This window comes from Canis aureus, chromosome 27, assembly GCF_053574225.1.
Source record: "Canis aureus isolate CA01 chromosome 27, VMU_Caureus_v.1.0, whole genome shotgun sequence".
NCBI classification, from domain to species: domain Eukaryota; kingdom Metazoa; phylum Chordata; class Mammalia; order Carnivora; family Canidae; genus Canis; species Canis aureus.
The window spans coordinates 9884623-9898892 of NC_135637.1; the positions used below are offsets into that span (position 1 = coordinate 9884623).

Genomic DNA, 14270 nt, shown 5'->3' on the forward strand with positions numbered 1-14270 from the left:
GGCAGAGACACAGGCAGAGGGGAGAAGCAGGCTCCACGCAGAAAGCCTGATTCGGGACTCTATCCTGGGTCTCCGGGATCACACCCCAGGCTGCAGGCGGCGGTAAACCACTGTGCCACCGGGGCTGCCGGCAAATTCACAGTTTAATTAGAAAAATGTTACTTTTAGTACTTTGAAATGAGCATCTTAGTTTCAGAATATATTTGTGAATTTAAGATACAGTTTTTTGGGGCACCTGGGTGGCTCAGTGGTTGAGCGTCTGCCTTTGGCTCAGGTTGTGGTCCTGGAGTCAAGTCCTGCATTCGGCTCCCCATAGGGAGCCTGCTTCTTCCTCTGCCTGTGTCTCTGCCTCTCTCTCTGTCTGTCATGAATAAATAAATAAACCTAAAAAAAACCACCAGATTTTTATAAGCCAGCATTCCAACCAGATACTTACACTTTAACATTTGAACCAGTTTCTATATACCCCTTCTCCTTCAGCTGTGATACGATACTATTATTTTATTATGTTTAATAATAATTGACTACTTAATTTTTGTAATGTAGACATGTAATTGATTATTCAGTGAATAGTTTTTTTTTTAATTTATTTATTCATTTGAGAGAGAGAGACTGTGCCCGTGTTTGCACAAGTAGTGGGGAGGTGCAGAGGCAGAGGGAGAAACAGGCTCCCCGCTGAGCAGGGAGCCCATTGGGGCTCTACCCTAGGATCCCAGGATCATGACCTGAGCTGATGGCAGATGTATAACTGAGACACCCAGGTGCCCCCCACTCAATAGTTTAAGATACTTCTTTCTTTGACAGAATATGAAATATCCTTCTAGTCATTTCAGTAGAATTTGCACAGTGTATTAGTGTGTTTTGTGTCATACAAAAAAAACCAAAATCTTCTGATGTTTTAGTGTGTACCATTTTAGGAAGAATTGGAAGGCTAAGGATTGTGCAAGTCTTATTCCTGACTCTTCCCTAAATTTCGTGCTTTCATCTTCATTTCAGAAATAGTAACATTTCTCTGATTTCTACCATTTATAAGGGAAAATCTATGTTATTAAAACAAAACATAAAACCTTCTGTGGAGCTCAGAGCTCTGGAGATCTGATTTCTTTAGAATTTCTTTCTAAAACCTCTTCCCTGAAATTCCTTTTTTTTTTTTTTATATAGATTTTATTTATTTAATCATGAGAGACACAGAGAGAGAGACACAGAGACACAGGCAGAGGGAGAAGCAGGCTCCATGCATGCAACCTGACGTGGGACTCGATCCCGGGGCTCCAGGATCACGCCCTGGGCCAAAGGCAGGCGCCAAACCGCTGAGCCACCCAGGGATCCCCTCTTTCCTGGAATTCTTAAGTTTATTGTTGCTTAACCTTGAGAAGGTTATACATTTTGATTCATGGAGAATAATTTTTAACACATTTACATAGAATTTAATATATTCTTAAATATTTGCTGTTTCTAATATTTCTGTAATGGTAAATTTTTTTTTTTTTTTCTTAAAAGGAGTTTTTTTTAAAATTTTTTATTTATTTATGATAGTCACAGAGAGAGAGAGAGAGAGAGAGAGAGAGAGACATAGGCAGAAGGAGAAGCAGGCTCCATGCACCAGGAGCCCGATGTGGGACTCGATCCCGGGTCTCCAGGATCACGCCCTGGGCCAAAGGCAGGCGCCAAACCGCTGCGCCACCCAGGGATCCCTGTAATGGTAAATTTTTAAAGCACATTATTAGCTAATTTGTCTTAATTCATTATTTTAGCACTTAGGGTTACTGATTATGTATGAAAGAGCAATGGTTATATGGTAATAGTTACTGTAAGTGTACCATTTATTATCTATTTGCCAAGCAGTAAACACTTTTTGTCAGTGGTTTTCAACCTCATTAGACCCATGGCCCTCATTTTATAATTTTACAATTAAATTACTAATTTACAAATACATTTTACAATTTTAAAAATAACATCTGCTGATATTATCCTGAAGTGAACTTCACAAATATATCCTGCATGTACCCACCTCAAAAACTGTCATCCTCTTAACTGTGACATGGAGGAGGAATAAAAACTTATTTATAATATCAAAACAGATATTTCAGTATATAAGTTCTCAGGTACATCCATGTTAGAAGACAAAATGAAGCACAGTCAGGGGTTTGTATGTAGACTCACCAGGACGGCAGCAGCTGCAGACATGGACTGATACAACTGTATTGTATTGATGATCCAGCATGGCATTTGGTGACTTGATTTTCTTTATTTCTTTTTTTTTGTGTGTGTGTGTGTGACTTGATTTTCTGAAATGGTGATCAATTTCTGATCAAGCTCTGAGACAAACTTTAACATCTTTGTGGTTGGATTCCTAGACAATTTGGTGATTGGAAAGCTGGGCAAAATACATGGTATTTTTATAATATAAAATGGACACAGAATAGTTTTTCATTGTTGGGGACTGTCCTGTGATTTGAATCCCTGGACTGCCCACTAAGTGCTGGTAGTGCCTTCACTATCTTTGTGACAGTCATGACCTCACAGGTTTTCAAAATACAGTTCCCCCATTGAGATCACTGCTTCACATGCATCATGTTTGAATTTAAAATTTAATCCTCCCAGCCACCTATGAAGTATTACTCTTCTCATTTTTTTTAAAAATTTTTTATTTATTTATTTATGATAGTCACACAGAGAGAGAGAGAGAGAGAGAGGCAGAGGCGCAGGCAGAGGGAGAAGCAGGCTCCATGCACCGGGAGCCCGACGTGGGATTCGATCCTGGGTCTCCAGGATCGCGCCCTGGGCCAAAGGCAGGCGCTAAACCGCTGCGCCACCCAGGGATCCCTCTTCCCATTTTATGAATTCATAAGAAGCACAAGTGAAATTTACTTGTTGAAGACCACACAGTTTATTAGTGGAGAGCTGGGAATCCCTAGGATGTCAAAGCCAATGGGATACTTATGAGGCCAGACTACAGCAACCCCATTTAGGCTAATAGCATCAAAAGCTGTGTGCAGGGGAAAGCTTTAGTTAGATGCTCAAATTCTCCAAAAGTATGTAAATCGCAGGTCATATAATTAATTTTAGTTAGAAATGAATAATAGTAATTCTGTGAGTAATGTTATTTGCTGCATTTATAATGTTCTTAAATATGTTTATTGAAAATTAGAATATTATAAAATCTGACTAGGAGAACAAAATCTTCTCTACCAGTTTATATCTTGGGTAAGCCCTATTCATTTGTATCCTAAATAAGAAAATGATAATAAGGATGGGATTAACATTAAGTATGTCACATAATATGAAGCCATATTTTTTTGGTTATGTATGTTAGTCTGTCATTGTAGTTTTGTTTTGTTGTTATTGTAGTTTAATACTGTGTTATTAATAACTTTATCAGGTTAAAATAACGCCTAAAGTATTTCTTAAGTTAGTGTAACTTTTTTTTTTTTTAAGTTAGTGTAACTTAATAAGAAAACTGTTTCCTGATTTCTTGTTACTTCATGTTTACTTCATGTTGTAGATAAATTGAGAAGATAAGGATCTGAATTTGATATAGTCTACCTTAACCTGAAGCTAGGTGATTTAGAGTTAATACTAGCTATCAGTACTGTTCTGTTTCAATTTGAAGGTTTCCTTTTCCTTTTTTTTTTTTAAAGATTTTATTTATTTATGCATGAGAGACAGAGAGAGAGAGAGAGAGGCAAAGACACAGGCAGAGGGAGAAGCAGGCTCCATGCAGGGAGCCCAATGTGGGACTCGATCCTTGGTTTCTAGAATCCCACCCTGGGCTGAAGGCGGCGCTAAACCGAGCCACCAGGGCTGCCCTGAAGGTTTCCTTTTCTAATCCTGAGTTTTTACTTTCTTCTCTTTAATACTGTTATATAGCTTTCTTTTTTTTTTTTGTTTTGTTTTGTTTTTTTTTTTTTGGTAAACTATTTATTTATGAGAGACACACAGAGAGAGGCCGAGACACAGAGGAAGAAGCAGGCTCCTCTCAGGAAGCCCGATGTGGGACTAGATTCCTGGACCTGGGATCTCACCCTGAGCTGAAGGCAGATGTTCAACTGCTGAGCCACCCAGGCATTCTTGTTATATAGCTTTCAACTTAATTCTGCTCTGTTGTGGTTATAGAACTGGCTTTCAGCATTAATCTGAAGGGCCTCTAGATTGTGTAGTCTGTAGTACCAAGAAAAAAATCAGCTACAAATTCACATTATTTTTAAATATTTTATTTATTTATTCATGAGAGACACATAGAGAGACACAGGCAGAGGGAGAAGCAGGCTCCATGTAGGGAGCCCGATGTGGGACTCACATCGATCCCGGGTCTCCAGGATCAGGCCCCAGGCTAAAGGCAGCACTAAACTGCTGAGCCACCTGGGCTGCCCCTCCCCCCCCCCCTTTTTAGTAATTCTATCCCCAACGTGAGGCTCTAACCTCAGGGCCCCAAGATCAAGAGTTGCATTTTCTACTAACTGAGCCAGCCATGGGCCCCTGAAATTCCATTTTTATACACTCAGACTGTCCTGAGTGCCCACTCTTTCCTTGCATTGTGTCCTAGATGCTGGAGACAGGTTAACAAAGTGAACAAGATGCTCTCTCATGCGGTAAATGTTATAAAGGCAATACACAGGATGACAGAGAGCAACTGTAGAATGGTTTGGGGAAAAAGCTATCTTTGAGAGGGTGACAGTTAAGCTGAAATTGCAGAAAGGCAGAAGCATAAGAGCAAAGAACTTTCTGGGTAGAGGGTACAGTGACAAAGCTTTTGAGGTAGAAGACAGTTTTGGCATGTTTAGGGAAAAGGTAGAGGCCAGTGAGGCTGGTGTGCACTGAGAGAGGGAAAGAGAGGGATTAGATTGGGAGTTGTGCACAGGCCAGTTCATTCAGTGCCCTATAAGGAAGACAGGAGAACAGTTGAAAGGTGTTTTTTTTTTTTTTTTTAGTTGAAAGGTTTTAAACAGGGAAGCTATTTTTCATTTTAGCTATTTATTCACATTGTGTATTATTGCATAAAGTCTGTTACTGAGAGTACACTAGCCTTTTTTTTTTTTTTTAAGATTTTATTTATTCATGAGAGACAGAGAGACAGAGAGAGAGAGGCAGAGACACAGGCAGAGGGAGAAGCAGGCTCCATGCAGGGAGCCTGATGTGGGACTCTATCCCAGGACTCCAGGATCATACCTCAAGCCAAAGGCAGGCATTCAACCACTGAACCACCCAGGCATCCTTGAAAGTACACTAACCTTGAGACTGAATTTAGCCTCTGGAGATCTCCTTGCCCCCTTTTCTGCTATGTTTTTGTAGTCTGGTTATGAGTACTGGCTCCTCTTGAGAGTCACTTTGGATCAGGACCTAAAAGTGACTGGAGGGCATGCTAGGCCAGTTCCATGGGTTTTCACAGTGAATTTTTCATTCCTTTTTCAGCTGTAGTGCTTAAAAAACACTTCAGTATCTGACTTGAAAACTTTTTTTTTGTTTTTGTTTTTACTTAAATAACAAATTGGGGATTTAATTCCTATAATACTAAATTATTTCTTGTTTTAAGGTGTGGGATTCTGTTTTCTAAGAATTATTATTATTATTATCTTTTTAAAGATTTTATTTATTCATGAGAGACACAGAGAGAGAAGAGGCAGAGACAGAAACAGGCTCCATGCAGGGAGCCTGATGTGGGACTTGATCCCAGGTCTCCAGGATCACACCCTGGACTGAAGGTGTCGCTAAACCGCTGAGCCACCCAGGCTGCCCTCTAAGAATTATTTAAGAAAATCTTTATTGGGATCCCTGGGTGGCGCAGCGGTTTGGCGCCTGCCTTTGGCCCAGGGCGCGATCCTGGAGACCTGGGATCGAATCCCACATCGGGCTCCCGGTGCATGGAGCCTGCTTCTCCCTCTGCCTGTCTCTGCCTCTCTCTCTTTCTCTCTCTGTGACTATCATAAATAAATAAAAATTAAAAAAAAAAAAAAAAAAGAAAATCTTTATTACCAGGGAAGGAAGAAAAATTTAAGACAAATCTAAAGTAGATTTGCCAATTCTTGATGAATCAAAATGATAGCAGATGACATCAAATTAAGATGTCATTTGAAAAAAAAGATTTACCCACACCTTCAAATTTACCCAGACTATAGGTTACATAAGAAAGAAGTGATCACGCCTGTGCCTTTGTATTTTTGCATTAAATATGGCTTTATAACTATTTAATTCAGCTTATACATTTTACATTAAAAATAGATTTTAAAAAAGCTCTTTCCCACTGGAGGATTTTTCTGTGAAATATTACTTGAAAAATTATTTTTAACTAAAATGTCTTTTAATTTAATAGACCAGGTGGTTACAGCTATTCAATTTGGTGGAAAAACAATGCCAAGAACAGATAGTTGCCCAGCAGGAACAATTCCACAACCAAATTCAAGTAAGTTGTTATTTATATTGATTCTTTTTTTTATAAAACTAAGATTTGCAAGAAGCAGCAGTTAATACTTTATACCAGTTTTGTTTATTTTACTTAAAACATTCTATAGAGTAATAGCTCATATTTTTAAGCAATATTCTCATAGTATTTACGAAAATATAAGGTTTAGTATACTTTCTTACCCAAATCTGTAATTTTATTTTCAGCGTATACAAGAGGAGATAAAAAATTTAGTCAAGTTACAGACCAGTAATGCTTCCTGGGCTTCCTATGATACTTCTTTAAGCAAACAATTCTCTTCAGAAAGTCAAATGGGTTTTTTTTCTGAAAACAGTGAGAGAAATGAACCTATTATCAGTTATCCTAAGTCTAAAGAATACGAAATGCAGCAAGAAACATCCACGTCACAACCAGACTGCAATGTGGATAGTAGCTCAGTGAGCAGTGGGTATGGTACCTTTTGTGTCTCTGAATTAAATACCTACAAATCTAAGGACTCTAAGGAGTTCATGGAGCACGCAGAGGTTTCTGAAGGAGAGTTTGGTGCACCTTTGGGGCAGACAGAGTCACTTGTAGATGGTGTAAAAAACAAGAGTTTTCATATACACACCGCCGAAGAGTTCTGTCCATCTTTAAAGGAAGATATTTCCATTTTTCCTGGTGAATTTGAACACAGTTTTCTTGGCGAAAATAAGATTTCAGAAGTATACAGTGGAAAAACAAATAGGTGAGTAGAATTTCTCCATCATTTGAAGGGAGGTTTACTTGTTTGTTAAATTTAGAATCTTTAAATCAAGCTCCTTTTTGAGAATAAAATGAGATGTATTTGAATGCTTAGCTTTACCAAAGTCTTGTATTTATTGCCTTTGGCAAATGGAAATAAAGCATACTATGTATTACCAACATCTGACTTTCTTTCCATTTGCAATGTTGTAGGACTACTAACCTCTTAAGGTGGGAGGCCTTGCCAGAAAAATACCGTTCCTATTTTTCTGGTCACTATAAACCTGCTAAAAATTAGAGTATAGAAATATATCAACAGTGGAATTTTGTCACTCATATGCATGTAATTTGAAACCAAAAATCATACACAAGCATACTCATTCATTTTTGTATATAAGAGGAGCTTTTCTAAGTTTAATGACAACTATGGCTGGATATTTGTAAAGCAAATAATCATTTAAAATTATGTCATTTACCCTAAATGTTCAGTTTTATACTTGAAAATGTGTCCTCTAAAATAAGTAGTTATAGCAACACAGATCTAGTGTACCTGTGAGTATAATTAACAGTCCTTATAAATAAGCTTTTGCTGTAGAGATATATTGAGTACTTGAATGGGCCACTATGATCAGTTTTGTTTTATTCTGTGGCTACAGATGTATGTATTATTAATCACCATTAGTCTTGTTCACTTTGCCTTTGATAATAAAAAAATGTAAAAAGAAGTGTAGGTGAATTGATAAAAATCCATCCTTTCTCTGCTTTTAGAAAACTCAAAGTATTTTCCACTGGCCAATATCTTTTAGTTTTATGTGTAAGGACAGCGTCTAAAGAGCATAATTTCGATTTTCTTTTTTTGAATAGCAAATCTATAACATCATGGGCACAAAAGCTGAAGCAGAACCAGCCAAAGAGAGCGCTTACAGAAGAAGGGTGTTCAAAATCTATGCAAGGAAATGAGCAAGCCAGGAAATCACCAGTTGAGAAAGTAGGTGATAAGTCATTTTATTCTGGGATGCTTCTGCTACTGATAATTATATTGGCTTTACTAGATGCTCATCAACATAAGTTTTTTGCCTTTTCTTTTGTAGCATTAATTTGTTCCATTGACTTGTCTCCCTTTGGGTGTCTCAGAGGATTGGAAGCAATGATTTGCTCTATGAACTGGTTCTTTAGTAGTCGGGAAATCAAAACTAATGAGGGATAAAGTACTACAAAATATGAAAAACATTTCGTAAAGGTCCTCTTAATTCTCTTTGTACTGCAGCTGTTTACGTTTATTTAGCCAGAGAGTAATCCATTTAACTTTTTTTAAACCCTCAAATAATTTGTATTACTATTAAGTTGTAAGAAGTAGCACCATATGTGTGAATGCTTCAAGACAACTCCATTTGTAATCCAAATTATGAGAGATTAAATGTTTAAAGTCTTTGTGGCCCTTTTGCTAATCTAGCAGCTGTTTTTGTTAAAGAGTTAGAGATACTGAGTAAATTTTAAACATCTTTGAAGCCCTTTTGGCCTAAATTATCATCGAGTAACATTGTTTAAGTATAATATATTGAAATTGCAAAATCCGGTTTCTCTGAAAACTTGATAACTTTAGGGCAGCCCTGGTGGCGCAGCGGTTTGGCGCTGCCTGCAACCTGGGGTGTGATCCTGGGGACTCGGGATCAAGTCCCACATTGGGCTCCCTGCATGGAGCCTGCTTCTCCCTCTGCCTGTGTCTCTGCCTCTCTCCTGTGTGTCTATGAATAAATAAATAATAATAAAAAAAATCTTAAAAAAAAAACTTGATACCTTTAGAAATTGGCCACTTTTTTTTTTTTTTAAAGATTTTATTTATTTATTCACGGGAGAGAGAGGTAGAGGGAGAAGCAGGCTTCATGCAGGAAACCTGATGTGGGACTCGATCCCGGGTCTCCAGGATCACACCCTGGGCTGAAGGTGGTGCTAAACTGCTGAGCCACCTGGGCTGCCTGAAAATGTTTTCATACATACTAGTTTTTCTTCTGTTTTTACGTGAACTAAAACTCAGTTTTGGGGAGGCTAGCAAAAAACCGGGTGACGGGCACTAAGGAGGGCACTTGATGGGATGAACACTGGGTGTTCTGCTGTCTCTGCCCCTCTCTCTGTGCCTCTAATAAATAAATAAAATCCTTTAAAAAATAAATAAAAATAAAAAGACAGAACAAACTCTCCTGACAGAGAGTCACCTGAAGAGCTTAGAAAAATCTACTTATGCCTGGCCAACAACACCAGGTGGTCTGCCTTCCTTGGGCAGGGGTGTGCCTTATGCATTGGGGAGTGTAAAAGCTCCTCAGGTGATTCTGAGTGCTGCAAAGCTTGGGAATCATTGGCCTAGTCTATTGTCCTGGATTCCGTGGAGAATCACCTGAGAAATGCCCTTGAGGATAAGTCTGTCCTGTCTGGTGGAATGCTCTGCCTCTAATGTCAGCAGGGCGGAGATAGTTCCCTTTGAGCTTTCCCTTTTCTTTAATCATCTCTTGAACCAGTTGTGTTTTTCCTTTTTTTAATTAAATTTTAGTCGATTAATTTTTAAAAGATTCATCCATTAATTATTTTAGAGAGAGAACGGGCTCATGCCCACACTGGAGGATGGGCAGAGGCAGAGGGAGAGAGTCTTAGGTAGACTCCCCATGGAGCTTGGAGCCTGATGTGGGGCTTGATCCCAGGACCCTGAGATCATGACCTGAGCTAAAATCAAGAGTCAGACCCTCAACCAACTAAACCACCTTGGTGCCTCTTTGTTTTTTTTTTTTTTTTTTTTTGTTTTGTTTTTTTTTTAAAGGTGAGTGATATTTTTGGTAATCATTATGGCAAATCAAGTTTCATTGATACTGGAGTATTAAAAGATTTTCAGGTAATGATAGTTGGTGAATCCAGGCTCCACACCTGAAATGCTTTTCTTACCTGCATAATTCTGAACTAAATTCTGTGGATTCACCAAGTTGGAACTCTATTTCATCTTTCCTCTTCTCTAGTTTTTTTTCTAGTTTCAGTCTAAATCAGGGAATCCTTATGGTCAGAATTCTCTTGGGGTCCAGTTTTCTCTTTCTGCAATGGCAGTTTCTTTTGGGTACTATTTTGAAGCACATCTTGAAATGGCTATTGTTTAGCATAAGGATTTTCTTTGGGGACAGACTTGACATTACCATTTCTGGGGCAGCAGGACTTGGGAGTGGCTTCTCGGATGGACAACTGGACTGTTGCTGCCATTATTGAAGGTTTCTATGCTAGGTGTTGGCCAGCTTCTTGGGAAGGACTTTTCATGGCTCCATACTTTTCTTTCTCATTAAAAGCCAGGCCTGGTGTGCTCAGTACCGCAGCAGTGGTAGCGGGCAAGATGAGCCTCCCAGCCCACTGTTGTTGGCTGAGTGCATGAAGGTTTGGCACAGCAGAGTTGGGAAGAAGACAAAATGTGTTACTTGGTATTTTTCACTTAGTCTTCTGCTGTCAGCTTTTTCTGATCTGTTCAATACTGAGATTTGACAGAAATTTGAACAGGTAGGAGTTTTAGAAGAGACAAAAGATGACATAGGAATTTCTCATTTGATGAACAAGAGACTGAATGGTACCTTAGGAGGCTGAGGTGGAGTGCTGTCCCTCCCCTCAGTATCCCTTTACCTTTGCTATAGGTCCACAGATGATTATAAGCAAATGCAACTTAAATACTTTTTAACGGGAATTAAAAGTTTGATAATGGTGAAACTGATAAGAAAAATTCTGATTAAAAATAGTCTTTTTACATCTCTGGAAACAGATTTCTTGTGACAATTCCAGAGATACTATGAGGAGCAGTTAGAGTTTTTTTATTTTTATTTTTTACTTATTATTATTATTTTTTAAAAATATTTTTATTTATTTATTTATTCATGAGAGACAGAGAGAGAGAGATAGAGAGAGAGAGGGAGAGGCAGAGACACAGGCAGAGGAAGAAGCACGCTCCATGCAGGAAGCCCAACATGGGACTCGATCCCAGGTCTCCAGGATCAAACCCTGGGCTGAAGGTGGTGCTAAACTGCTGAGCCACCCGGGCTGCCCAGCTTAGAGTTTTTTTAAAAAAATTTATTTTTTAATTTTTTTAAAAAAGATTTTATTTATTTATTCATGAGCGACACAGGCAGAGGGAGAAGCAGGCTCCATGCAGGGAACCCAATGAAGGACTTGATCCCGGGACTCCAGGATTACGCCCTGAGCTGAAGGCAGACATTCAACCGCTCAGCCACCCAGGCATCCATAGCTTAGAATTTTATTAGAATTGATGATAAGCATTTCGAGCTTTTTCTGGGATTAGTAACCAGTTGTCTATATGTAAGACATAGTTTACTACTCGAAGTTCATATTAATTACTGAATGAGGTCTTCAGAGTTTGAATTATTGTACTTTTAATGATAAAGATGAATTGTTATGGCTTTCACATTTATTTTGACACTAAATGACTTCAACTCCAGGCACTTTGAATTTCTTTTGGATGGAGCTGGCAAATTATAAATACATTTTCATTCTGAACTCTTTAAGTAGCACCAGCTCCCAGTGTTCTTCCAATTCCACAGAAGTAAAACAAACTTTTGTAAACATACAGGAAAAGAAAATCCTTCACAGTTAATCCCTATCATTTTGCATTCTTGTAATCGTGTGGAAAACCAGGCTTTCTTACTTTTTTTTTTTTTTAAAGATTTTATTTATTTATTCATGAAAGACACACAGAGAGAGACACAGGCAGAGGGAGAAGCAGGCTCCATGCAAGGAGCCTGATGTGGGACTCAATCCCGGGTCTCCAGGATCACACCCCGGGCTGCAGGCGGCACTAAACCGCTGTGCCACCGGGGCTGCCCACTTTCTTACTTCTTAATGAACCCCCTTTCTCTGTGCCTGTATTTGACACTTGGCTCTCATTCCTTGGGTCAGCAGTTCGTGCCTAATGATTTTTAGCTGTCAACTCATAGTTTTCTTTCTTGCATTATAGTCTAATTTCACTGCTGCTAAGCATCCTCATGCTTTTTACCTCAATAGACCGGATGAGAGTCCAGATTCTTGGATGTCTGATTCAGGAACAGGTATGATAATTATTTTTTTATAACAACGTATCTGCATTTCTAATAGGAAGATAATTCTATACAGTGTATCAGAATGGTTTCTGTAAATCTGTTACATGTTATGTTGTGCCTCTGCTAAATCTGACTTCTTTACTTGGCATTAATTTATTTTATGCATTTTGAAAGATAGATGGAAAAAATACTTTAAGAGTTATTTCAAACTGTTGCAAAAATCATATCAGGATTTTCCAGGTGCTCCAGAATGAATTAAGAAATTCAAACCCTTTGTTGAGCCATTCTTTACTCTCCATGGTAAGCTTATTTTAGTTTTAATGATGTAATATACTGATTTTTTCTCCCTACAATCTCACATCCAGTTTGTCAGGATGAATTGGCTTTGCAGGATGAAAATTGCCAGAATTCAACCACCGTCATGCTGTTACCCTCATAGAGCTCCCATTGCGTGTCACCTGGGTTCCTGCAACTTCCTGCCCAGCCTCCCTGCCTGCACCCTTGCAGCCTTCCATCTGTTCTCAACACAGTAGCCTATGCCATCCTTCTTAAAGATGGGTCAGATCATGGGACTCCTCTGCTCAAAACCCTGCTGTGCTCTTTCCCTCAGAAGAACAGCCAGAGTCTTTATAGGCATTCATAGGCCTTGCAAGACCTAGCCTTGTTCTGTTTGACCTCATTTTCTGCTACTCCCTTTCTTTGCTTCAGCAGAGAGGCTGTTTTCTTAAATGTGCCAGATATGTTCTCCTTTGCTGCTTCTATATTTGAAATGTTCTTCCCACCTCTTATATAGGGGACCTCCCTCATACATGGCTAAAATGCTTACTCTGTCTTGTTACCTTGCAGTGAATCAAACTCTGAACACCCCTCCACACACACTACATATTCTCCTTTACTTGATTTTTAAATCTTACCATTAGGGTGCTTACTCCTTCTGACTTACTGGGTACCTTGTGATTTACTTACTGTTCATGTTTCACATTTGCTCCCCAGCCTGGCATAGTCAACACTCAATATGTATTTGAACCATTGAATTCTTTATATTGCTTCTTATGTACTGTCCATAAAGAAATTGTTATATTTTAAGAAATATATTTTAGATTGCACTAGTTTATCTTGACTTTTTTTATTTTTTTAAATAATCTCTACATCCAACATGAAGCTTGAACTCACAACCCTGAGATCAAGAATTGCATGCTCTATTGCCTGAGCCAATCAGGCACCCCATATCTTGCCTTTTAGTAATAATATATTTCAGTCTTAAATATTTGGAACCTTAAATCAGAACTCTTACATGCTAAGGCATTTAAGAGAGTCTTTGCCATCAAAATTCAACTTCCCACATCCAGATAGCCTAAAACTAGTTACTGCTCATATTTAATTTTCTTTAGAAAATTAGAAATGTAGAAATAACTTATCCTAGAAAGCACTTAGCATTTTTGTTTTCTTTCCTCAGTCTTCTATTCTTTGTATTTGTGCACAATAGGACTGACTTACTGGAAGTTGGAAGAGAAGGACATGTATCACTCCCTGCCTGAAACTTTAGAGAAGACGTTTGTACCGGCCTCCTCCACAGATATGTCACCAGGCCAGGTAATTTAAAAACACATTGTTTGTTTGCATTATACAATTGTAGTTAAATACTCCATTTCATTATAAATTTTGTGTTTTCCAATTTCTGATATATTGACAAAAGCCTAGGCTTTAAATTACACCTGCTTTCATATTTGGTCTCTCATTCATTGCCTATAGGGTCATAGGAAAGTTACTTAAGAGTGGAATTAAAAGTGCCCAGATAATGTGTTGTAAAATTAAATGACATGATTTTGTGCCTTCTATTCTAAATACAGTAGGTCTGCAGACAACTACTTCTGCTCTTCCTACACCTGGATTTGATTCTTCATCCTATTGCACCCTCCTGTTAACCCATTTGTATCATAATTTTGAGTATTTTAATTTGATGTAGTAATTTTCTTTGAGCAAGAGATGTAAATATTCTCTTTGTTTCAGAACAATAAATTAAAACTAGCTTGTGTACATCCATGTACATATCTCACTTCTGTATTTTGTTTGGTCAG

General features: G+C 38.4%; 1 protein-coding gene across 17 annotated transcripts in view; it reads left to right on the plus strand.

Moving 5' to 3' along the window:
* MPHOSPH9 (M-phase phosphoprotein 9) overlaps nucleotides 1-14270 on the plus strand; it is a 71794-nt gene that overhangs the window by 11623 nt on the left and 45901 nt on the right. For all 17 annotated transcript variants that reach the window (XM_077875354.1, XM_077875359.1, XM_077875357.1 and 14 more), the window contains 5 exons: nucleotides 6311-6400; nucleotides 6607-7127; nucleotides 7988-8111; nucleotides 12111-12201; nucleotides 13679-13785. In XM_077875354.1, coding sequence (XP_077731480.1) covers nucleotides 6311-6400; nucleotides 6607-7127; nucleotides 7988-8111; nucleotides 12111-12201; nucleotides 13679-13785 — 933 coding nt within the window. The remainder of the gene's footprint in view (nucleotides 1-6310; nucleotides 6401-6606; nucleotides 7128-7987; nucleotides 8112-12110; nucleotides 12202-13678; nucleotides 13786-14270) is intronic.